At 41.6% G+C, this 26,392-nt stretch overlaps 1 protein-coding gene across 1 annotated transcript in view; it reads right to left on the reverse strand.

The window, feature by feature from the left end:
• SLC1A1 (solute carrier family 1 member 1) overlaps positions 1–26,392 on the reverse strand; it is a gene marked incomplete at both ends in the record, with an annotated part of 69,394 nt that overhangs the window by 25,974 nt on the left and 17,028 nt on the right. Inside the window, one exon of the mRNA XM_079706523.1 lies at positions 10,556–10,696. Coding sequence (XP_079562649.1) covers positions 10,556–10,696 — 141 coding nt within the window. The remainder of the gene's footprint in view (positions 1–10,555; positions 10,697–26,392) is intronic.

Here is a 26,392-nt window from a genome sequence, read left to right on the forward strand (position 1 = left end):
TAGTCAGGCTTCTGAACCTTCTCTTAGGCCCATCTGTGTACTTCCTTGCAAAATACACTTTTAGCAAGAACCCTGCTAAGTCAGTTTAGCCAGAACCCCCTACCCTTGATATCTGATCATCCTAGATATCTGATCAGGTCTCTTAATCCTCTGCCATCTCCCAGATGATGTCTGATTACTCTGGCCTGTCTTCAACATCAATCTTATTGGGTTGATTTAGCCAGAATCCCCCTTACCCCTGATGTTTTCTCTTAATAATTATCCATCCAGTGCCCCCCACCCCCGTTGCTCCTTGGCTATAAATTCCCATTTGTCCATGCTCTATTCAGAGTTGAGCCCAATCTGTCTCCTCCACTGCCAAATCTCATTGTAGTGGCCCCTACACTTGTCTTTACGGTTCTAGGTAAAGTCTGCCTTACCATCTTTAACAAGTATCACTGAATTTCTTTTCTTTAACAAGTCCAGTTACCAGTGAGTCCAGGATTGTCCTTTAAAAACAGGGATAGTTTTGAGGCTGAGCTGTGGCCTAGAAACAGAGGTAGTCCTTGAAATTTAGGGGCACCTGCTAGCAGTTTAAGAAACCACACTTGTTTTTTCACCTCCGGAGGAGGCTTGGATGAGCTGGGGTGCTGGCTCTTGACCAAAGCAGTAACAATCTACTAGAATTTTTTTATGAAAACACTGCGAAGGAAGACGTTACCATGGGCTAAACAACAGTACTGTTTTAAAGATAAACAACTGAGGGCAAAAGCCTCCTCTGAGAGCTCTCTGATTAAGCTACCACCCACCTGAGAACAAAATTTCGTGATGATCTCTCCCCACCTTGCCATTAAGGTATCAGAATTAACTGTTACTGGAAGTTTTTGGGGTCTGGCATCTGATGGTGCTTCACAATGGTGAATGGACACATCATTCAAGAAACTCGTTGCACTGGGGCATCCTCTTATCCACAGGACTCCTGTCTCTCCATTGCCAGCAGAGAGGCCACCGGCACATGGAGAAACAAGTATGGGCTTCGGTGGGACCCCCTGGGATCAAATCTATAAAGTGGAGGGGTTTTTTTAAAATAAATTTATTTATTTATTTTTGGCTGTGTTGGGTCTTCGTTGCTGTGCGCGGGCTTTCTCCAGTTGCGGCGAGTGGGGGCTACTCTTTGTTGCGGTGCGCAGGCTCCTTGTGGTGGCTTCTCTTGTTGTGGAGCACGGGCTCTAGGCACGTGGGCTTCAGTAGTTGCGGCACGCAGGCTCAGTAGTTGTGGCTCACGGGCTCTAGAGCACAGGCTCAGTAGTTGTGGCGCATGGGCTTAGTTGCTCCACAGCATGTGGGATCTTCCTGGACCAGGGCTCGAACCCGTGTCCCCTGCATTGTCAGGCGGATTCTTAACCACTGCACCACCAGGGAAATCCCTAAAATGGAGGTTTTAAATGCCTCTACCTCGTAAAGTGAAATTGTGAGGAGCAAAGTGAACAACCCCATCTTGTACAGCTGTTGTGAGGGTCAGAAACAGTACCTATAGCACGCCTAGAACTTAAATTTTACTCTGTCAATAGCCTCCATTATCAATATGAAGTGTGTCACTGAGCACATGGAAGGCACTACACAAGTGTTAACTTGTTCGTTCCCTCACTCCTACCATAATCCTCTGTATTCCTTCATCACATGGCCACTAAAGAGATCTTTTTAAAACACAGATCAGGCCATTTCACATGCAGGTATAAGCCTCTTGTGGCACTTAAGGTAAAATAGAAAATCTATGTATGGCTGCCTGCCCCCAGGCACCTCTTCCCAGGCTTTGGTCCCCAGGCAGCAGAAGGTTCCAGAATGGAGCTCGAGACTCTGCATCAGTCCTAGGTGCTGCCCTTATGATCTGTGTAATCTTGGAAAATTGGCTGAATCTCTCTTCAATCTCCTGTTGCCTCATCTCTGAAGATAGAGAGGTACGGTCCTACTTACTTTCATTGGGTTGCTATGAGGATAAAGAAATAAGTTCATTCCCCAGTGAAAACAAGGCTGGCTATGCTCTCATTTTGTTGATTCAGGGCAGTGTGGATTAATACTCCTGGGATGTTAAAAGGGGGAAAGAGAAAAGGCAGAGGGGAGCATGCAAAATATATTTCTGTTTACGCTTCACCTATGACATCTATTTTCCTTAGAGACGTTAATAAAAAGAACTGCCTTGAAATAGGTTCTATCACCTCCCAGACTATTCTGTGAAGTTAAAAAAAAAAAAAAAAAGGTCCCCAGCAAATGAACTAAAGGCTCTCACTTGCAGCCTTTGTCAGCAGGTCCACATTTGATGTTCAAAACATCTGTCAAGAAGCAATGGGCTGGTCTCCTGGTTCTTCAGCAATCCAGGTGCTGTTTTAACTTTTTTTTTTTTTTTTTAATATCATAGAGGACAGTGGTATTTGTAGTTGGGCCAATTTTTCAGAAGATTCAATGAGCTTTTATAGGAGGCTTCTTGTTCAATAAGCATTAAACACACCTCAGAGGATCTAAGGAGCTCAGCCGCTCTCTTCAAAGTCCGTGCTTTGACATCAGGATAACTAACAGCTCAGTGAGACTTTTTTGGCTTTCTACCGCAAGCTAATTATTACCGAGCTCTCTCTTTGCTTCTCCTTACCTTACAAAGCTGGTAGCTCAGGCATCTGGGTAGAGGCTGCTTGTATGCTGAGGAACTTAACACTGCTGGCAGAGCAAGCCTTTTCCTATTATTTTCATTTCCAGAATGAACTCATTGTGTGAACTCACCTGTGTGGGCTTGATTCTAATATTGGCCCTGTAGCTTCTGATGCCAACGTTGGGACTGTCTAGAAACCTCTGATAGTATCAGACAAAAAAGAGTAAGTTAAAAAATTATATAGCTCTTTCAGGGCACTATGACATAGTATTATCATTATCCCTATTTTACAGTTGAGGACATGTTAAGTAACTTGTTCAAGGTTTCACAGCTAGTAAATGGTAGAGCCAGGATGCAAACCCAGGCAGTCTGGCTCTTAACCAGTAGACTCTCCTGTTCCTCTGTGACTGATACTGACAAAGATTCTTTGCTTGACCACACTTTAGTCAGGCTCCTGAACCTCCTCCTAGGCCTAACTGTGGACTTCACTGTAAAATCTAGTTTTAGCAAGAACCCTGCTAAATCAGTTTAACCAGAACCCCCAAACCTCAATATCTGATCACTCTCCATATCTAATCAGGTTCCTCATTCTCCACCACCCCTCAGGTGATATCTGATTAACCTGGCCTGTCTTCAGCAAGAATCCTGTTAGAGGTCAGTTTAGCCAGAATCCTGCTTACCTCCGACGTTTCCTCACAGCAATTTTCCATCCACTGATCTCACTACTCAGTTTCTTGGCTATCATCTCCCAGGGGCTCATGTTGTATTCATTTGGAGTTGAACCCACTCTTTCCTCCACTGCAAAATCCCATTGCAGTGGTACCTCTACATACCATGATGGTCTGGAATAAAGTCTGCCTTACCATCTTGGAGTGTCACTGAATTTTCTTTTAAACAATACTTCCTCACTTGAAGCTTGTTCAGGGTGTTCCTTTGGAGATGACACAGGTGGGAGTCACTGCTCTAACTTGCTTCGCATGCCTACAGGCTCACGTTAACCTCCCAGGAAGGCGCACAAATCACATGAAGCCATGCCCTCACCCTTCCATTCCCATGCCTCCTCCCCAGGTTTGCAGCATTCCAGTCAAAGTCTCACTGTCCTCCCAAGATGCCATGCCTTCTGCTATTTTCTTCTGCCTGGAATGCCTGCCTCACTTCATCTGATTCCTATCTCTTCTTCAAAACTCCACCCAATGTCCCCTCCCCTGTCCTCATTCCCACAAAGCACTTATCACACAGCATCGCAATGTAGTTCCCCTTTCTTGAGGGACAGGACTTCTCTTTATATCTTGTATGCCCAGCACAGAGCCTGGGACACTGAAGATGAAATGAATGTAGTTTCCCAGATCCATGTATTCCACAAAGGAGGTTCCTTAGAATCCTTGCATGATTTCTCACTCAGTTTTTCTATTTTTTTAACAGGAGAAAAGCATACACATTTATTTAACACAAGTTTTACAGGACATGGAAGCCCTCATAAAGAATGAAGTCCCAAAGAAATGGCAAAACCTACTTGCTTTCACATTAGGTTGACAAAGAGAGGCAATTGTGGAAAAGTGACTAAAGTATATGAGGCTCACTCCTTTTTTTTTTTTTTTAAGAAACAAAACCAGGTTAACTCAGTTGAACAGAGCTGTGAACCAGTCTAACAGCACTGGTTTAGGCAAAAGGAAAGCTCATTCAGGGTGGATTCTCTGGGTTTCACTATGTCAGAGACTGAAGCAGGGAATATTTATCTCTTGCCGCTTTTCTCTTTATTACCGTGGCCAGTGGCACATTCATTATGGGAACTCCATTCCTTATGTATACAATGTACCCCTTCCTTCTTTGGAGAAAACACGTTGTAGAAACCCAGTTAATATAATAAGTCCTCTGGCTTCAATAACTGTGTTCTGACACAACAAAAGTTTCTTGTGGGTCTTAGGGAAATGTTTAATTCATGTGTGCAAAGCTGTTTAGGCCATCTTATTTTCTTGGTTCCCAAACAAGTCTGGGAAAAGAGAGAGGAGGCACTTCTTGAAATGCAGGCAGAGTCCAGTGGTTCCAGATGGTGCAAATGAGGTAAGATGTTCATTCTCAGCCTGTGTGATTTTAAGCTCCAGCAGTAAGTTTTAAATTTATAATCCATCTTGAAGTGGCAATTTTCGTAGAGACTAAACTATATAAAAAAGCCACCAATGTTTCAAGAAAAGCATGCATACTTTCCCCCATAGATGAAGTTGACATTGGATGCTCTTAGTTACCTAATAGCAAGCTGTACAGCCAAGTGATATGTGAGTCTTCAACTCTTATACCTTCTGGACAACAAGGGGACTCGTGGACTTGCGTGGCTAGCAGAAGACCTGGGATCCATGACCAGGTGGATGGTAGGAACTTCAGCCTCTCGCAGGGTTAGTTTGTTTTCACACAGTTAACCAGTGTTTTCTGAATTAAACTGAACTTGTTTCAGGGAGGCACATGGCATGATTCTTTCCCCTGGAGGGTGTGGGACACCTTCCCAGTACACAGCCTATTATGAGTAAATGAATATGTATCCTTAAAAAAAATGCCCTTCCCAGCCTAGACGATCCCAGTATGTCATCACCTGCAAAGTCTGAATTTAAAAATAGGGGTCTCGGGCTTCCCTGGTGGCGCAGTGGTTAAGAATCCGCCTGCCAGTGCAGGGGACACTGGTTCAAGCCCTAGTCTGGGAAGATCCCACATGCTGCAGAGCAGCTAAGCCTGTGCGCCTCAATTACTGAGCCTGCGCTCTAGAGCCCGCAAGCCACAACTACTGAGCCCACGCACCTAGAGCCCGTGCTCCACAACAAGAGAAGCCACCGCGATAAGCCTGCGCACCGCAACGAAGAGTAGCCCCCGCTCACCGCAACTAGAGAAAGCCCTTGCGCAGCAACAAAGACCCAACGCAGACAAAAATAAAATAAATTTTTAAAAATATTAAACAAAAATAAAAATAGGGGTCTCCAAATACCTTGAGACTTCACTTTATCTGCTCCATCCTTCATTCTTGTGTCTCTTCACTTCTTATGAGTAGTATTTGCTTGGTGTGTTGGTTTGTCACTCAGATTCCATCTCAATTAGACTGTATCCTGAGAGTTAGAATCTAGTCTTAAATTTATCTCGCCAGAGGTCAGCTGCCAGCTGGTCTCCTATTATTTTGTAAATAAACATTTTATTGGCAACGCAGCCAGGCCCAATCTTTTACATATTACTGATTGCTGCCCTTCTGTGATAACCAGTTGGATAGTTGGGTAGGGACTGTATGGCTCAAAAGCCTAAAATATTCACTATCTGGCCCTTTACAATAAAAGCTTCCAGATCCCTGCTTGAAAGGAAATCTACTCACACATATATTCTAATAAATACTGTTTATATCTAAGCCTTAATAAGTACTGGCTGTTGCTTAATAAATACTGTTTATATCAAAGCTTTCGTTAAACCAGTAATGGAAAACCTTTGCCCCTGGAGGTGAGATCAAATGGTTGTCATTCCAGCTTCTGCATCAGGGGAGTAAGACAGCATTCTGGAAAGATGCTCAGGGAATTTCTTGGAGCAGGAGCCAAGGAGCTGTTCCATTCCTGTGCTGGAGGCTCCAGTCATTATAATTTGTATATTAAAGAAAATGTGACCCGAATTTAAACTCATCGGCTGATAAGAATGGGCCAGGATTTTCCAGAGCCACAATTCTCAGGCACGGCCATAGCCATTTCCCCTGCTATTTCCCTGGTGGTGTGATATAAATACAGCTTACAGACCCTAACGTTAACAGGGCCTAAGCACTGATATTCTGCACATGGCACGAGTGTGTCCCTCAGGATGTAAATTAAGGGTAGGATTCTGTTAGTGCCTACACTATCCGCCTCTGAAAATGCCTTGAGATTATGTCTATTGTGCCTTCTCTCTCTCTTTTTTTTAATTAATTTATTTTATTTTTTATTTTTGGCTGCATTGCGTCTTCGTTGCTGTGCGCGGGCTTTCTCTAGTTGCAGCGAGCAGGGGGCTACTCTTCTTTGCAGTGTGCAGGCTTCTCATTGCGGTGGTTTCTCTTGTTGCGGAGCACAGGCTCTAGGTGCATGGGCTTCAGTAGTTGTGGCACATGGGCTCAGTAGTTGTGGTTTGCGGGCTCTAGAGCACAGGCTCAGTAGTTGTGGTGCACTGGCTTAGTTGCTCCATGGCATGTGGGATCTTCCTGGACCAGGGCTCAAACCCATGTCCCCTACATTGGCAGGTGGATTCTTAACCACTGTGCCACCAGAGAAGTCCTTCTTTTTTCTGTTTTAAAGCAAATTCCAGACATTATGTCATTTCATCCCTACATAATTCCACACACTTTTGATAAAAGAACATTTTCTTACGTAACTAAATGCCATTGTTACTGCTAACAAAATTATCAACAATTTCTTTTTTTTTTTTTTTGCGGTGTGTGGGCCTCTCACTGCTGTGGCCTCTCCCGTTGTAGAGCACAGGCTCCGGACGCACAGGCTCAGTAGCCATGGCTCACGGGCCCAGCCACGCCGCGGTATATGGGATCTTCCCGGACCGGGGCACGAACCCGTGTCCCCTGCATCGGCAGGAGGACTCTCAACCACTGCGCCACCAGGGAAGCCCTCAACAATTTCTTGATACCATCTCATAACCATTATATATTCAAATTTCCCTGATTAATGTGACATCTGATCCTCATCATCACATAAAGAGATATTCTTCCTGTTAAAATAGCTATAAAGTAGTTTTACATCAGCAGAGGCTTTGATGGCAGAGGTTTTTTTCCTAATTGTTATGCAAGATTATGCATAAGCACAGATATTAGTCTTAGGTCTCAGTTTTGCTGTGTCTCTACCACTAATTTATGTATCCTTAGGGCACTCACTCAACTCTCCCCCACTTCCAACATGTATTCTCCTTTGTCCTAATAAATGTATAAAATAAGCTCTTGACCTGCTGGATTTATAAAGGCTTTCAAAACTTGAAAACTGTTCTTCCTGTGTATTTTCCACAGTCATCTTCTGCTTTACTCTCCTGGTTCTGTGCTGGGTGGGGAGGCTGAGGACCACTGCAGGGTTTGGGGGAAGGACCACACACCAGGTAAAGGTGGTGCTGAGCTGCAGGAACAGGGAGCAGAGCTGGGGAGGAGAGGGGGAGGGAAACTACCAGAGGGAAGGCTGGAGGAGCACAGAGCAGAATCCATCCTACTTCCTTCTTCTGGAAGGGAGGAAGGAAGGAAGGAAAGAAGGAAGGGAGGGAGGGAGGGAGGGAGAGAAGGAGGGAAGGAAGAAAGAAAATACAAAACAAAACAAAAATAACGTGTGTTTGCCTTGAAAATGTAAAGAAAGCTCAGTGAATCACTTTTTCTTAGTATCAGGATCTAATCATTGTTAGCCATTTGGTTTTGATCCCAACTCTTAAAATGTATATACATTTTAATAAAATTTGGATTGTACACAATATCTTGTTTAATTTGTTTTATCCTTCTACTTTATATTGTATTAGGAACATTTCCACCTTCGTTAACTATGTTTCCAAAACAAAGTGCATAATAATTGCACAGAACCCTAACTTACAGGTATAACATACATTTAGACAGCTTATAATTTATCACCATTATTTAAAAAAATGTTACCATGAACATCCTTGTACCTAAATCTTTGAACATATCTCTGGTTATTTCTTTGCAGTAAATTCATCAAAGTAGAAATACTACGTGGAAAGGTCAGAACATGCTCCAAACTGCCCCCAGAAAGTTTGTTCCAATTATACAGTAACTGAAAGTGAATGAATGAGCCCATTTCCCCATACCTTGCCTTTATATTGTTATTATTTTTTCCTTTTAATCTGACAACTTAAAACACAAATATAGCATCATCGTTTCCATTCTGTTTTGTTCATGTCCCTTGAATCTTTGATCATTTTATCACTTTATGTCAAAAGAATGGGTAGTTGTTCTGCTTTCTAACTCCTGTTTAACTGCTGGGGATTTGGTGAAGGAAAATTGTAGAAATTTCCAGACCTGTGCTACACCTTCAAAAAGCAGCTAGGCTATGTGAATGGAATGCTGAGGGTTGCAAATTATTTTCCTAGATTATTTGCAAGGCTGAGCTAGCACCCAAAGCAGCCAGACTGCAAAAATCTCACTAGTTATTGAATACCAAGAGCAGTATATATTTTCAAACATCCTACAACTAGTATATGCATACATGTATTGTTACCTTTTCTTCTAAAACCTAGTTTACGGCATGAGTTTTGGATTTGCTGTCTAATCTGGATCAACTTTCCATACCTTCCTCCATAGACATAAGTATCAGTCACTAAGTAGTTTATGAACTTCGTGCAATTGCATGTAAAATACAGTATATATGTACAACTGTGAACAGTTTTCTTGGGAGAGAGTCCAAAGCTTTCATCATGTTCTCAAAGGAGCCTAAGAAGAGATTAAGACTCTTCAATATGGAGAAAATTCTAAGGGGTTGTAATGGCAGTGTCTACAGGGGAAGGCAGGTAATGCAAATGAGTGAAGTAGATGAGGTATTAGGCAATAGGGAGTGGTGGGCATCCTCAAATGCATTTGCTCCAAGTAAACAGAGTAGCTGTTTCTCAGCTCCAAACCACTGTTGGTGTGTGGGAACATGGCTCCAATGTTTCCTGATCTTATTTTTTTTTCAGAGGAAGCCAGAAATCTGGATGCTTACATGAAGTCTTCCAAATTTTAAATGCTTACAATCACTTCTACAAATAAACAAACATTATATGGTACAAATGAGTGGTCTGCTGATTTGGCCCTCTGGCTGCAGGGCCTAAAAGGAGCCAGTCATTTCAAAACATAATTATACTCTCTTTAGGTTTGTAATAGGCCAAGAACACCAACACCCAAGGGACTCTAGTCTGACTGGAGTTTGGCACTTCAAAAGGTCAATGGCCAAATCCACAGCTCAAGCAATGCATTGCTGAATGCAGAAGATCCTGACACCCACCCTCCCTTAACCCAGCCAATGTCCAGTACTCTACATAGATCAGTCCTAGGTCTCTTTAGTGGCAGTAGAGAAAAATGTTCTAGAAGAGGCCATGTCGAGAACCCTAATTGCCTGGTTGTATAAAACCATGATTTTCAAGCTGGCAACACTAGTGATTGCCACATTTTACCTACTGCCAGAATGAAGATAAGGACAAGAAACTATGGAATGCAGAGAGAAGCTTACCATACCCAGACAAATGACATTTTTGTAAGCCAAATTAATCTCTATCTACATAAAGGCGCTTGTTCTTTAAAGAGACCCTGCAATATAATGATCTATAAGGAAAAAATCACTTCCAAATTCAACTGCATCACAAGTTCAGATTTAAGAAAACCAGGTTTTTAAAATATGGTGCCAAGCCATCATTAAACCTTTCCCACAGCATGTGACTGCTGGTCCCCTGGGCAAATTTCCAAGGCAAGTATGTAGCAAGTTCTGAGTTCTGTGGAGGAGTGGATGTGAGTGAGAAGAGGGGACAGAGGACTCTGCAGGCTGCCGCCGACAGGGTGGGGGGCAGGACGGATGCAGCTGAGAAACAAATGAGTCAACTACTGAAAACATGATCAAGACTGACAACTACATTTTCCCTGAGGACACTGGCTGACATCTCATTGACCAAATATGCCTTTTTTTTTCCCTTCCTCATAAGACATTATATGGCTGGTCAAATGAAGATCTGAGCTGTGGTGGACAGTGCTACAGGCAGAGCAATGCCACAAAGCAATGCCACTTTGTGAATAATGAAATATTTCACTCAAGCAAATATACACTTTCCAAGTGAGGGGTGTTTTGCGTGTGTGAGTTTGTGTGTGTGTGTGAGATGCATCAAATGCATTTTGACTTTTTCCATAATAAGAAAAGAACAACTCAGGTGATGGGATGGCTCCTTAAATAATCATGGAGAATGTCAGTTTTCTCAAGGTACCTGTAATCATGCTGGATACAATTAATGGTAAAATGATGAGTTTCAGCATTCTCATTAGAATTTCTCCAGGAAAGGAAAAGTAGAATTTCTCCAGGTTAGAGAGCTTGCTGTGTTCTCGAACCAAAACGCCTATGGCAATCCCTAAGAAAAACAAGAATTGGAAAGAAGGAACAACATTGAGTTCTCCTGTATAAATTTCTATGGAAAAATACCACCCCCAGTGCAAATTTTAGTGGCAGGAAAAACAATTTTGATGATCTCCCATGAGTCTGTAAATGTTAGACTTGGGCCTCCCTGGTGGCGCAGTGGTTGAGAGTCCGCCTGCCGATGCAGGGGATACGGGTTCGTGTCCCGGTCTGGGAGGATCCCATATGCCGCGGAGCGGCTGGGCCCGTGAGCCATGGCCGCTGAGCCTGCGCGTCCGGAGCCTGTGCTCCGCAACGGGAGAGGCCACAACAGTGAGAGGCCCGCGTACCGCAAAAAAAAAAAAAAAAAAAAAAAAAAAAAAAAAAAATGTTAGACTTAAAAAACAAATCACATTTTAAAAGGTAAAGGGTACAAGTACACGTTATTCAGCAAATCTGGAAAAAGTATAGTTCGTGTGAAAGCTTTTGTTTTCATTTATTTTCTTCCCCTTCAATTATATTTATTATCATGACAAAACATCTAAGAATACTGTGAGAAGGAAAAAAAAAGTTCATCTTAGTCAACCCAATATAACTATTGTTTTTACACACCACTTTTATTCTACCTATAGATATTTTACATATTTTATAGTTTACATATCAGTTTGTATTTTTCTCATATTCTTTTAATAATAATTGTAGTAATACTCTTCTCTTTTTTAATTGAAGTATAGTTGATTTACAATGTTGTGTTAGTTTCAGGTGTACAGCACAGTGATTCAGTTATACATATATATATATATATATATATATATATATATATATATATATATATTCTTTTTCAGATTCTTTTCCCTTATAGATTATTACAAGACATTGAGTATAGTTCCCTGTGCTATACTGTAGGTCATTGTTGGTTATCTATTTTATATATAGCAAGGAAATGTTCCATATCAAGAAACATACATTCTCTGAAAGCTTGCCTTAATGTTAATATGAACTTCTTCACTTGTTATGACTTTGACAACTAAAAATCACAAATTCTATCAATAAATATTTCTTCTTTATCCTCTTCCAAATGGTTCTAATAACGTCTAATTGGCTTACTCCCCCCCATCCCCAGGAACCCTCACTCCCTACTACCTTTTATTAACCAAGAAAGAAAATGGGTTGGGATGACTCACACATCTCTTTTTTCTTCATCAACCTCTGATGGATGACATGCTAACTGGGAGTAAAATGACTAGAGGGCAGGAAGATTCAAGGAGGATATCACTGGATATGTTAATTCACAAATTCAAATAATTAGTATGTGAAAATTTAGCTATTTGGGTCCAGTTAAGAATGCTAGGGCAAATGAAAAGAGATGTGAATTATAATCAATACTAGAGTTTTCATTTAAATTCTGGTATACTTCTCATGCTCACTAGTAGACCAAATAGATGAACCACATAAGATACATTTGTGTAGTAACCTTACCTTTAGCTTACTTTTATTTTCCTGCATTAGCAGGTGGATTCTTAACCACTGCGCCACCAGGGAAGCCTTGGATATGGGTTTTTATGGGAGACATAAAAGAGTCACCACAAGGAATCATTTAAAAGCAATCAAAGGTGACAAGCACAATGAATAGGTTACTGTATTTAGTAATGAAAGCTTTCTATCAAGCTTGTTCTTGAAGTTAAGAATCACAAATTATATTCTGATATTTGTTTTTTTTACTGAAAAGGAGAATATAAGTGCCAACCAAAACCTGGAAAAGCAGTTGGGAGATTCACCCTGGGCCAGAGATGTCATCCTGGGACTCTCAAGAACAAGTAGCTGGTGAATGACCTCAGCCAGGAGTTATGCTTGTGAATGGGTATGCTTTATCTTGGTCTCAAACACATTTGGAAAAATGAGATGCAAGATAAGAAAAAAAATCACTGGAAGATTTGCCAGGTTCCAAGATGAGGTCAGGATTTCACAGGGCACAGTCCTTCCCTACCCTTTTCCAGAGTCAGAACCTTGGAGTGGATTAAGAGGCATGGAGAGGGCTCCATAGCCAAAGGCTGCTGGGAATAAGTGCCTGCCTGGGGGTGCACAGATCAGACGCACATGGTAGGGCCACTCCCAGAACTAGGGAAGATGAAGATCAAGAACCTCCCTGAATGGTATAGCTCTACGGAGGTCTTCAGCAGGGCCAACAAGTAAGCCCAAAGGTAAAATTGTTACGTAGACCTCTGTAGCCCCCTTAATTACCAGGAATTCATTCTTGGCTGCCTTCCCCCACACAGGCAGGAAGATCCCAAGCAGGTACTGACACAGCTTGGGAAGAATGTGGTGTTAGAAGAGTAGGCTCTGAGTTCTGCTTCCACCACTTACAAGGTGCATAACTTGGGCCATGACTTTAACTTCTCCCGTTGTCAAGTGGTGGGATTAGAGGTAGGGCAAAAAGGTTGAATTAGATGTCTTCAAAGGTTCCTTCTGTGGCTCAAGATGCTGTGAGCATCACTGAGCCTTGGTGTCCTCGACTTTAAAATGGGATCATAAAACAAGCTCATTAGTGCCTGGAGAGCTCGCCGTGCTTTCTCCAGTTTTTATGCGAAAAGTAAGTACATTGGTAAAATGGAAGGGAGAAACTAGGGAGGAAAACAATTAAGAGCGCAGCTACAGATTTCTTCTTCAAGTTCAAAAACTTAAGCTTAAAAGAGAAGATACACAGAATGTCATCTCTTTGTGCTCATGTTGTCTCAAACAACAATTGCCAGTCCAGTAGCCCTATTTTGGAGGTAATGGGGTGATTTTTTTTCCTGTAAAGTTTATAAAAAATTATTGTTCATGAAATAATTCTGAAGATCAAAATAAAAGACGAAAGTCATAAATAATTAATTACACCAACCTATCCACTCCTTTCCCCTCACCAATTTCCAGGTCCTACCCAGTCTTTGTTCTGATGCACGCGTGTTTTTAATAGTTATAAAAATTAAACCTGGGGATAGTAGCTGAACTGCATTTGATTCAGATTTATGAAAACAGCAGTGTTCCTGTTTTAGGGTATTTGCAGAAAAGAGATTAAAATCTTCTGTGGTTTTTTTTCAATCGTTTTCAATTTATTAAGGCTTGTTTTACCACCTCACATATGATCTATCTTGGAGACTGTCCCATATATTCTTTTTTTTTTTTCACATCTTTATTGGAGTATAATTGCTTTACAATAGTGTGTTAGTTTCTGCTTTATAAAGAAGTGAATCAGCTATACATATACATATATCCCCATATCTCCTCCCTCTTGCGTCTCCCTCCCACCCTCCCTATCCCACCCCTCTAGGTGGACACAGAGCACCTAGCTGATCTCCCTGTGCTATGCGGCTTCTTCCCACTAGCTATCTATTTTACATTTGGTAGTGTACATACGTCAATGCCACTCTCTCACTTCGTCCCAGCTTACCCTTCCCCTTCCCCGTGTCCTCAAGTCCACTCTCTACATCTGCGTCTATATTCCTGTCCTGCCCCTAGGTTCTTCAGAACCTTTTTTTTTAATACATTCTATATATATATATGTTAGCATACGGTATCTGTTTTTCTCTTTCTGAATTACATCACTCTGTATGACAGACTCTAGGTCCATCCACCTCACTACAAATAACTCAATTCCGTTTCTTTTTATGGCTGAGTAATATTCTATTGTATATAGGTGCCACATCTTCTTTATCCATTCATCTGTCGATGGACACTTAGGTTGCTTCCACGTCCTGGCTATTGTAAATAGAGCTGCAATGAACACTGTAGTACATGACTCTTTTTGAATTATGGTTTTCTCAGGGTATATGCCCAGTAGTGGGATTGCTGGGTCGTATGGTAGTTCAATTTTTAGTTTTTTAAGGAACCTCCATACTGTTCTCCATAGTGGCTGTACCAATTTACATTCCCACCAACAGTGCAAGAGGGTTCCCTTTTCTCCACACCCTCTCCAGCATTTATTGTTTGTAGATTTTTTTGATGATGGCCATTCTGACTGGTGTGAGGTGACACCTCATTGTAGTTTTGATTTGCATTTCTTTAATGATTAGTGATGTTGAGCATTCTTTCATGTGTTTGTTGGCAATCTGTATATCTTCTTTGGAGAAAAAGATCTTCTGCCCATTTTTGGGTTGGGTTGTTTGTTTTTCTGATATTGAGCTGCATGAGCTCCTTGTAAATTTGGAAATTAATCCTTCGTCAGTCGCTTCATTTGAAAATATTTTCTCCCATTCTGAGGGTTGTCTTTTGGTCTTGTTTATGGTTTCCTTTGCTGTGCAAAAGCTTTGAAGTTTCATTAGGTCCCATTTGTTTATTTTTGTTTTTATTTCCATTTCTCTAGGAGGTGAGTCAAAAAAGGATCTTGCTGTGATTTATGTCATAGAGTGTTCTGCCTGTGTTTTCCTCTAAGAGTTTTATAGTGTCTGGCCTTACATTTAGGCCTTTAATCCATTTTGAGTTTATTTTTGTGTATGGTGTTAGGGAGTGTTCTAATTTCATTCTTTTACATGTAGCTGTCCAGTTTTCCCAGCACCACTTATTGAAGAGGCTGTCTTTTCTCCATTGTATATTCTTGCCTCCTTTACCAAAAATAAGGTGACCATATGTGCGTGGGTTTATCTCTGGGCTTTCTATCCTGTTGCATTGATCTATATTTCTGTTTTTGTGCCAGTACCATACTGTCTTGATTACTGTAGCTTTGTAGTAAAGTCTGAAGTCCGGGAGCCTGATTCCTCCAGCTCCCTTTTTCTTTCTCAAGATTGCTTTGTCTAGAGAAATTAAGGGAACACTCCCATTTACCACTGCAACAAAAATAATAAAATACCTAGGAATAAACCTACCTAAGGAGACAAAAGACTTGTACGCAGAAAACTATAAGACACTGATGAAAGAAATTAAAGATGATACAAACAGATAGAGAGATATACCATGTTGTTGGATTGGAAGAATCAACATTGTGAAAATGACTACACTACCCAAAGCAATCTATAGATTCAATGCAATCCCTATCAAACTACCAATGGCATTTTTCACAGAACTAGAACAAAAAATTTCACAGTTTGTATGGAAACACAAAAGACACCGAATAGGCAAAGCAATCTTCTGTGGTTTTTAATCAAAGCCCCAGAACAGCTCTCTGGTACACAGATTGAATTTGTCTTGATTAAATAAGAATTATTGGCAAAGGAAAACATATTTTTTATTATCACTGAAATAGTTATCTAGCCATGCCATCATGCTATGCACTATTTTAAGCACTGGATTAAGCCCCTCAGGAGCTAACCTAAGATGAACATTGATAACCAGAAAATAAAAAGTATGGAATGAATAATGTTATTAACAAATGACTATGTGCATACACTCAATAGATGGGAGGATGGTTTCCCTATCTTATCCTTCCATGGAAATATACCTGTCCCTTTTTCTCATCTTTTTCTTTGGAACTGAGTAGCTTCACCAGTGCTTATAATTTAAGCAATGTTATAACAGCTCTACTGGAAATCAAAAGTCGTAAAATTCACCCACAATCTCATCAACTCAAATATATGTAAAGTGAAATTGTTTTCATTTTTCATATAGTATTATGGTTAATCGTAATACAAAGATTAACAATCAGTGAGTACATACTATATGTCAGACTGTGCTAAACACTTAAAGTGAATTATCTCTTGCATATCTCTTGTAATTCTGAACAGCTATATAATTACAGGGTTTTGAAATCAATAAAACACCAATCTGGGTATTGCTGTGCAGGTGTCTTGTAGATGTGGTTAACACCCATAATTAGTTGACTTTAAGTAAAGGAGATTATCCCTGATCATCTAGGTGGCTCATCCAATCAGTTGAAGGCCTTAAGAGCAACAACTGAGGTTTCTTGGAGAAGAAGGAATTCTGCCTCAAGACTGCAGCATCAACTCCTGCTTAGTTTCCAGCCTGCCCTTTGGATTTCAGACTTGACTCATCACATGAGCCAATTCTTTAAAATAAATCTCATGTAAGTGTATATAAAGAGATTCTATTTCTCTAGAAAATCCTGATTGATCAATAGTGGCATCTGTGTCTGGATTCTTTTACCTAGCATAAAGTTTTCAAAGTGCATCCATGCTATAGCATGTACGGGTTTTTGTTTTGTTTTTGGTATTTCTCCTTTAACATTATATCACAGGCATTTCCTCATGTTACACATCTCCATCTTTTTAAAATGCTGGATAATACTACTTTGGATGGACATATTTCTTGACCATCACCCAACTGTTAGACATGTCCTTTCTTGATAATTTTGCTGAATGTTATTGACTTTACCTAACCACCAAAGGGTACAAGCATAAAGTACGATGAAAGGCTTGAGTTACTGTCCGTTTTCAGGTTCAAGGGAAGGAAATCACATTAAACACATTTTTGTAGTATATGAATTCAAGAAAAAGCAAAAACAAAGAACTTTTATTGACATCCAACTATATGCCCAGTACTGCACTGAGTGCTAGAAAATCTGAGGGAGAGGAGTTAAAAAAAGAAAACAATTTTTTGTTATTTGCAATAATAAATATTTTCCATCCATCATGGATGGATCTGGCCACTATCAACAGGAAATGTGGTTTGCACTGTTTTGTCAATAGCCAAGATTGTTTATATTGAGTCTTTTATCCCTTTTTGTCTACTACCTACAATTAAGAATTTAGTCTGACTCAGGAAGAAAGTTGATTCTGGTGAGGATCTAATAGGTTTCTGTGTATGTCTCTATCCATTAAAATGTATAATGCTGTTTGTATGTGTTTGAAAATTTGACTTAACATGGTATCAGTCTGGATGTCTTTGTAATCTGCCTTTTCTTTTTGAAATTTTTTCATTACATCTTTGAGATTTATTCATATTAATGCAGGTGATCCATTTTAAGTGCCGTTCAGTATTCCATAACACACTCCCTATTGTGTTTCTGTTTTCTATATCATTAAATTCTGCTCTTATCTAATGATTTATTTCCTTCTTTTTTTATGTTTACCCTATTCTTTTTCTACCTTTTTGAGTTGACTGCTTAGCACATTCACTTGTTTTTTTCAATATATGCATTTCCTTCTAAATTCTGTGCGTGAGTCCTATAAATTATTATATAGTATTGTCATTGTTGTTTAGTTCTAAATGTCTTATAATTTCTATTATGATTTCTTCTTTGAACTGTAAATTCTTTACAAATATGTTTCCCAGTATGCAAATACATGGGGATTTGGGGGCTTTTTACATTCCTTCTTATCTCTCTGTGATGAATTTGACTGAGTTTCTCACACTACCTTCCAGTTTACTAATCTTTACCTCAGGCATATTTACTGGATGTTTAATCTTGGACAAAATACTGGTCTGGCTGCCTGTGCCTCTACTTTCCCATCTGTAACAATGGGCATAATAAAATATCAACCTCAGAGTCACTGGGAGATTTAAAAATGAGACTATACATAAAGTGCTCAGAGTAAACAGTACCTGGCTCATATAGTACATACTCAATAAATGTTAACTGTTATTATAGGTAATACACTCTTCATAGGGTTTCTCATGAAATCCTCAAAGCAGTTGTGGCTCTCACAGGTGAGTCATGGTCACAGAGCTCAAAGCGTGGTCAGGAGTTGAGAGAGATTCATGTAAAATATTTTCAGTGTGACTAAATTTACAAACTTACTCCCTTAGTCTACTGTGTTTACTTTGGTAAAGAAATATTTCCTTTTATCCTATAAATGAAAAAAATTTCAGGGTTAAAATAATGACACCTAAAGCACTCATTAAATGCACCGAATGGAATGTTTGTTCATTTTGATACCACTTGACATCACTCAAATAAAAGTCTCAGGATCTTGGTAGCACCAGAAGAAAAGGCGTTTCGATTTTTTTTTTTTTTTTTGGTGTCTTCTGAAATCATTTTCATTGCGATTCAATAACCTAATTAAATTCTGCAAATATTTACTGTCCAAAGGACGTTAAGTGCAGCAGTGGGAGTAAAGATATAAAAATGGATGGCATAAGACCCCCTTCCTTCAAGAAGCTCCCAGGGTAAAGAGGGCCAGTCACAGATGTAACTGAGCAGAACCAGAGTCCAGGTGGGGAAAGGACTAACGCAAGGAGGGAGAAGGAGCTCTGGAAAGACAGGGAGGCAGGGGAGAAGGAAGAGGAGAAGAATGAGGAAGGCTCAAGAGTAAACACAAAGAGAGAACTATTTCAGGATTTCTATGGAAATGTTTGCAAGTCTGAGAGCACATCAGGGAAATGCCACGTATTTTTCTTCATCCAGCAAGGAAAGGAAGCTGCAGTCAGTACAGCTGGCATGAACATCACATAGGCCAACCCATGGAAGCAGGAAAGAAGGAGGAAGACTGTTCAGACACACAGATTGAGTAACCACGTGAGGTGAGCAGCAACAGGGAGACTGGGAACTGAATACCTGCTTCTTCAACTTCGATGTGCACACACTCACCTAGGGATTTTGTTAAAAGGCAGATTCAGTCAGTGGGACCATGCTTTGAGTAACAAAGAGGTAAATGAGCCTGGCAAGGGCATCCATAGGACTTTGCAGTAATGGTAGCATCCACCTCAACAGAGCAGAAGGACCCTGCCGCCAGTCTCAAACCCAGCACAGTGAGGACGAGCTCCAACAACACACGAGCAAGTGGAGCTGCTCCCGTAAAGGCCCTGGACACACAACTGTTCCTGCTGACTCCTGGTCTCTCACTTAGCCACCCTCTTCAACCTCAGAGGAAAAGCTTCCTATGAAGCCGCCTCAAACTGGCAAACTCATCTTGACTACAAGAAATGTGCCCTAATGATGGCTGATGAGGGGATGGGAGCTCATCTGCCCCAGAATTTTTCTTTAAGAGCAAAAGACAACCCAATTCTTAAAGATGCAGATGTAAAGAATGGACTTGAGGGGCTTCCCTGGTGGCGCAGTGGTTCAGAGTCCGCCTGCCGATGCAGGGGACGTGAGTTCGTGCCCTGGTCCGGGAAGATCCCACATGCCGTGGAGCGGCTGGGCCCGTGAGCCATGGCCGCTGAGCCTGCGCCTCCGGAGCCTGTGCTCCGCAGCGGGAGAGGCCACAGCAGTGAGAGGCCCGTGTACCGCAAAAAAAAAACAAAAACAAAAAAACAGAAAATAACTTATGTTGGTGAACAGGCTTCCCTGGTGGTGCAGTGGTTAAGAATCCGCCTGCCAATGCAGGGGACACGGGTTCGAGCCCTGGTCCGGGAAGATCCCACATGCCACGGAGCAACTAAGCCCGCGAGCCACAACTACTGAGCCCACACGTTGCAACTACTGAAGCCCCCACACCTAGAACCCGTGCTCCACAACAAGAGAGCCACTGCAATGAGAAGCCCATGCATCGCAACGAAGAGTAGCCCCTGCTTGCTGCAACTAGAGGAAGTCCATGCGCAGCAACAAAGACCCAACACAGCCCAAAATAAAAACTTAATTAATAAAAAAATAACATATGTTGGTGAAGATGTGCATGTATGTAAAATAATACAGCCCCTGTGGAAAACTATTTGACAGTTCCTCAAAAAGTTAAACATAGTGTTACCATATGACCCAGGTAGTGTTACAATTGATGTAGGCAATTCTTCTCCTAGGTATATACTGAAGGGAATTGAAAACATATCTTCACCAACAACTTGTACACAAAATGCTCACAGCAACATTATTCATAATAGACAAAAAGTGAAAAACAATAACTGTCTATTAACTTATTATTGGATAACAAAATGTGGTGTATTCATACACTGGAACATTATTCAGCTACAAAAAAGAATGAAGTACTAATACATGCCACAGCATGGACGAACCTTGAAAACTTTATGCTCAGTGAAAGAATCCAAACACAAAAGGCCACATATTATATGATTCCATTCACATGAAACATCCAGAATAAGCAAACCCAGAGAGACAGAAAGTAGATTAGTGGCTGCCATAGGATGGGGGTGAGGGATAGGGACTGACTGCTAATAGGTATGAGGTTTCTTTTGGGGGCATGACTGAAAATGTTCTGAAATTAGACAGTGATGATGGCTGCACAACACAGTGAATATAATAAAAACCACTAAATTGTACACCTTAAAATGGTAAATTTTATTTATGTTATATGAATTTTACCTCAATTAGAAAAAGCAAACACATACTCTCAAACTAAATTGACTTAAAAAACTGAAAAAGAGAAAGGCAGGTAACACTAAATGTGATTCATTTCCTTTTTGATCGGTTGACAATTTGATGACTTTTCCATGGGGTGGGAGAGAAGACAAAACCATAGGGAAACTTCTTTTTTTCCTTTTAGTTATCATACTAATAGCACAAAGACTGCCAAAGATGCGGCATTTTGTTCAAGTTTTCACTTAGTATGATATGTATAAGCTTATCAGATCTGAAGGCCTTACCATCTGGAAATTCCAATTTGAAAACCCAAATGATGCCAGACATGTTTATTAACAGCTCAGAAAGAAGATGATCAATTTAAGGAAAAGTTGTGATTACAGATTGTAGTTCATAGCCCACAAAGGAGATGTTTGAGAGCTTAATTTTTAATTACAGGTTATAAAAATCAGTCAAAACCAACAGAAAACCAGGATTAATCTGAGAACAATATGACCTGAAAATCCCTGCAGGAGAAGAAAAATCAAACTAATGACCTAGAAAAAAGTCAACTGTCATTAATTAATGACTAGAGTCCCTGCTGCATACAAGCAGTTTGCTAAGCTCTATGGAGGATACACTTGTGGTCCTGGTCCTCATCTGGCTTACAGTCGAGGAGAAGATACCAATACAAGTCATATCAGAAATGTCCAGGGGTCATCCAGATCTGGAGTTGAGTCTGCTCTAACAGGTACTAGCTGTATGACCTTAGATAACTTACTTAACCCTGTTAAGATGCAGTATCTTCATCAAAGAGACATAACAGCAGTAGCTATATCATGTGGTTTGCAATGTTAAGTGGAATAATGAATGCAGATGATTTAGCGCCACCCCTGGCAGGAGGGCTCAGTAAGTGTTAGTGGTGATTGAGTAACAACAGAGATAATAGCAGCAGCAAGTGAGAAAAGAGCTTTCAAAATTAACTTAGACTCTCTATGGTATAAGTAAAAACCAAACAGGAGCATATAATGCAAAGAGGAGTCATGAATCCAGATTTTAATTCCATTTCTACCACATACTTAGCCGTCACTGAATGCCTTTGATTTTGGTTGCTCCATTGAAGTGCTTGAAGTATTTACTTCAACAAAGGTACCTCAAAAATGTTGTGAGGAAAAAAAAAAAAAAAAAAAAAAAAACGTTGTGAGAACCAAATGAGAAAATGTATGTAGGAAGCACTTTGATCTCAACCAAAGTCATGTATTATTCTTATTTCACAACGTATTTAATCTTATTATTCTTTTTTTTTCCTATTTCCTTGAAGACCATTCAAATTATAGAGCTATTAATGGTGGAAAGTTGGGAGGCCTAAAGACACACTCCCAGTGGAGGGCTGAACAGAAACTTCTTATTTAGAGCAGGGGCAGAAGCTCAAGTTTTGTTTATTTCAGCTCAGCTCCTGATTGTCTTCCAACTAATAAACACTTATACAAATACCAGCCTTAGAAACATGGTGGGAAAGGCTGAAGATCCTAAGGCAGACAGAATAGGAAGAATGTGACATAAGTTAGCTACAACTGGGCCCAAACTCTGCTCACCATTTATTTCCTTGCTCTGGGACAGAGGGTAAACAATTGCTTCTTTGTGCCTTAGTTTCGTCATCAGTCAAGGAATCATACTTGACTCAGAAACATGGGGTGCTTTGGCTGGTGCTCGAGGCGTGGTTTAGAGAGACAGAAACCTAAGTTGGGGCACCCCATGAAAGGCCTAGAATGCCAGGGAGGAGAATTTATACTTCCCTAAGCGTAGGTCCCTTCCAATAACTGGGTCATTGTGCAGATTAAACAAGAGAAACCATGTGTTACACTATAACGTAATACACCAAGATTAGCTATTAGTAGAGATAATGAGCAGCCATTGAACATGTTTGCACAGGGGTGGGCCTGGATTGGAGATAAAGCTGGCTGAGGTATGTAGGGGCTGAGATATGTAGGATGGATTAGAACAGGGAGCTAAGTAGTTAGGAGGCTGTTCTTGGAAAGGAAAGTGAAGCCACACGGGGCTGCGAGATGGAAAAGGAGCTTCATCAGGAGTGGGAAAGAGAGAAGGCTGCAGAAGAATGAGAATCCCAGATCCACAACTGGGTCAGGGAAAGGTTTGATGGGATGATGAGGGTGGTTCATTTCAGAGCTTAGGTGAGAGGGAGTACGAATCAGCTTGTTAATTCATCTGTTTCCCAGAGAAAGGAGGAGGTCAAGAGAAGCCATTCTGACTCTGCCATGTCCCCACCGCAAGCCCTGGCTTATTTCACTTTCTTGCTCAAACTAAACCTACCAGACCCAAGCTCGATCTATCAGGAACTGGTTGATGTGTATTGTATTCAACTGTCCAAATGTTCAGGCCATTCAGGGTAGGTGTACAGTGGTGTCTTTAGAAGGATGCCTGGGGTGAAGGGCTCAGCTCTGAAGTCAGACACATCTGATTTGGAACCTGGCTCTTTTGAGGAATCGCAAGTGACTTCCTTTCTCCTTGTGGCAACTCAAAGGAGGAACCAGGCTAGCCCTAGTACCAAAGCGGTTCTCTAAAAGGATCGGGAACTGAAGGCCAGTCACAGGGACGTGGCTTGAATTCAGAAAAAAACATTTTTAGGTGGCTGAAGAGAAGTGACTTTCCTAACAACTTGCTCAAGTAATCTTTCAGTTCAGGGAAAACACCTCACTGGAAGGAGGGAGGAGGATCTAATTCCTTGCCCCATACTGAAAATGTACAGGACAGAAGCAATCAGAATGCTGTGCTTCCTGCACGCACTGCCTGGCCTTCCAGGAAGGGCAGGAGATTCTGACAGTAGCAGCCTGGTGGGAGAGGGGGAGAGGCTGCCCAACGTGGGTCCAAGAGTCCATTCTGGCTGAAAAGATAACTCTTTGCCAAGAGGATGCTAGGACTCAGAGAAAGAATTCTCAGACTGCAACATCCTACAAGTAAAACCAGATGGAGGTCTGGAGGAACCTAGCCAGGCTGAGTAAGCTCTCCATCTCCCCACCTCTGGACATTCCCCTCCACACTGATACTGCTGTTTCCCAAGGAGTTTGTATTCTGACCTCTTCATGGGCTGTCCACTCTCCCAGGGTGATCCTATCTGCTCTTATAGATTCAGTTTCCACTTCTATCTCCTGCCTCGTTCTGTCTCCCAAGTCTGTCTCTTCAGGCAATCTCTACCTAGATATATATAACTCAACATGGGACCCAACATACTAAAAACAAACCTATCTTTCCTTCTCCCAGAAGACTTCTGACTTTTCCTCCTGGGTTAGCTGGTGGTCTTAAAATAGGTCCACACATTATTTGACACTCTTCCCATCGGGAGATGGAGTCTCTGTTCCCTTCCCTTAAACCTGGATAGGTCTTTGTAATGGCCTTAATAAAGAAAACACAGAAGAAATGAGCCTGCATGGAGTCTGAGGCTAGCTTAGAAAAGGGGTGGCTTTTGATGGTTTCTCTTCTTGGGACACTCACTTTGAAGCCCTGAGGTACCATGTAAAAAGTCCAGCTACCCTGAAGCTGCCCTGCTGGAGAGACCACATGGGAGAGCGAGTGAGTGAGTGAGTGAGTGAGTAACAGAGAGAGAGAACAGCTGTCTGAGTCTTCCAGGCAGTAAACACATGAGTGATGGTCCTTCAGTTGACTCCAGCCCAGTCACCATATCCCTGCAATCACAAAAGTGACCTCAAGTAAGAATTGTTTAGCTGAGCCCAAATAATTCTCAGAACGGCGAGGGATAATAATATGATTGCTATTTTAATCCACTAACTTTGGAAGTAATTAGTTACACAGAAATAGATACCTGGGAGTTCCCTGGTGGTGCAGTGGATAAGACTCCAAGCTCCCAATGCAGGGGGCCCAGGTTTGATCCCTAGTCAGGGAACTAGATCCCACATGCATGCTGCAACTAAGAGTTCGCATTCCACAACCAAGGAGGCTCCCTGCCGCAACTAAGATCCAGCGTAACCAAATTAATTGGCTTATTAATTAAAAAAAAGAAATAGATACCTGGAAGAGTTCCCTATCTTCCTAAATTGTGTTGTCACTGCAGACATTTTTTGAGGGCTGTGTAGACTATGGTCAGGTACTGTTCTAAGCATAATTAACTCTGACTGATCTTCACAACTCTGTGAGGTGACTTCATTTTCAGGTGAGAGACTGAGGCACATGGAAGTAAAGTAGCTTGCCCAAGGTCCACAGGAAATAAGTGACACAGCTGAGATACCGAAGCAGTCTGAGTCTCAAGTGGTACACTTTGGGGACATTCTAGACAACTCTGCATCCCATCCCAGGCCCACATCGAACAGCCACCAAGTTCTGCTGATTCTACTGTCTAAACAACTCTCCAATCTGTCTCTCTCCCTTCCATCCTCACTGGCACCACCTTGGCTCAAGTCGGCCTCATTTCTCACCAAGACTATTTCATCAACTTCCTAACACTCTCTCTGCTTCTGGTCTTGTCTCTTCCAATGCATCCTCCAAATCAAAGCCAGAACGATCTTTTGGAGATGCAAATCTGGCTGAGTCACTTTCCTGCTTAAAGCCCTTTCAATGGTTTCCCATCACGGGGTGGCATGCAAGCTCCTTGGTCCGCCCTACCCCCAGCCCCGCCCAGTGCCCAGGTCTCTGAGCCTGTGCACATAGGCCCCTCTGCTTTCCGACTTTACTTGTTTACCATTTCAGCAACTTCAGAACTCAGCTCAAGGGACTTCCCTGGTGGCGCAGTGGTTAAAAATCCACCTGCCAATGCAGGGGACACAGGTTCGAGCCCTGTGAAGATCCCACATGCTGCGGAGCAACTAAGCCCGTGCACCACAACTACTGAGCCTGTGCTCTAGAGCCTGCGAGCCACAACTACTGAGCCTATGTGCCGCAACTACTGAGCCCGTGTGCCAAAACTACTGAAGCTGGCACGGATAGAGCTCGTGCTTCACAACAAGAGGAGCCACCGCAGAGAAGCCCACACACCGCAACGAAGAGCGGCCCCCACTTGCAGTAACTAGAGAAAGCCCTCATGCAACAAAGACCTAACACAGCCAAAAATAAATAAATAAATTTATTAAAAAATACAAAAACACCTCAGCTCAAGGGTGTTTGGAAAGCCTTCCCAACCTCCTCCATGTGACGTGTGTCCAGGTAACAAGGCAGGCCCTGGCTGGCCCTGCAGATGTGGAGTTAAGAAGATCCCTTATCTTCCACGCCCCAAAATACCAAAAACAATTAGATCAGATATCCTCCGTAGGAGGGCAGCATCAGTCCACTGGAGGCTTCGCTCTTCACAGGAATGAAAAGACACCAGAAAGAAGGAATTCCTCACACCATTTAAACATAGAACACCTCCTGGAACACTGGGCCTGTCTGTACCAGCCAGACTAGAGTTTGTGTATGTATGTTTGTGTGTGTGTGTGTTTAAGTGTATTTATCATACAGTAAGACTGAACTTTAGTGCACAGTCTTATGATTTTTAACATGTGTTAAAATTCTTACAACCACCGTCAAAATTAGGATATGGACAGAGAATAGTTCTATCACCCCAAAGAACTCCCTCATGCTATACCATTACAATGATACACA

The sequence above is a fragment of the Hyperoodon ampullatus genome (genome assembly GCF_949752795.1).
Source record: "Hyperoodon ampullatus genome assembly, chromosome: 6".
NCBI classification, from domain to species: Eukaryota; Metazoa; Chordata; class Mammalia; order Artiodactyla; family Ziphiidae; genus Hyperoodon; species Hyperoodon ampullatus.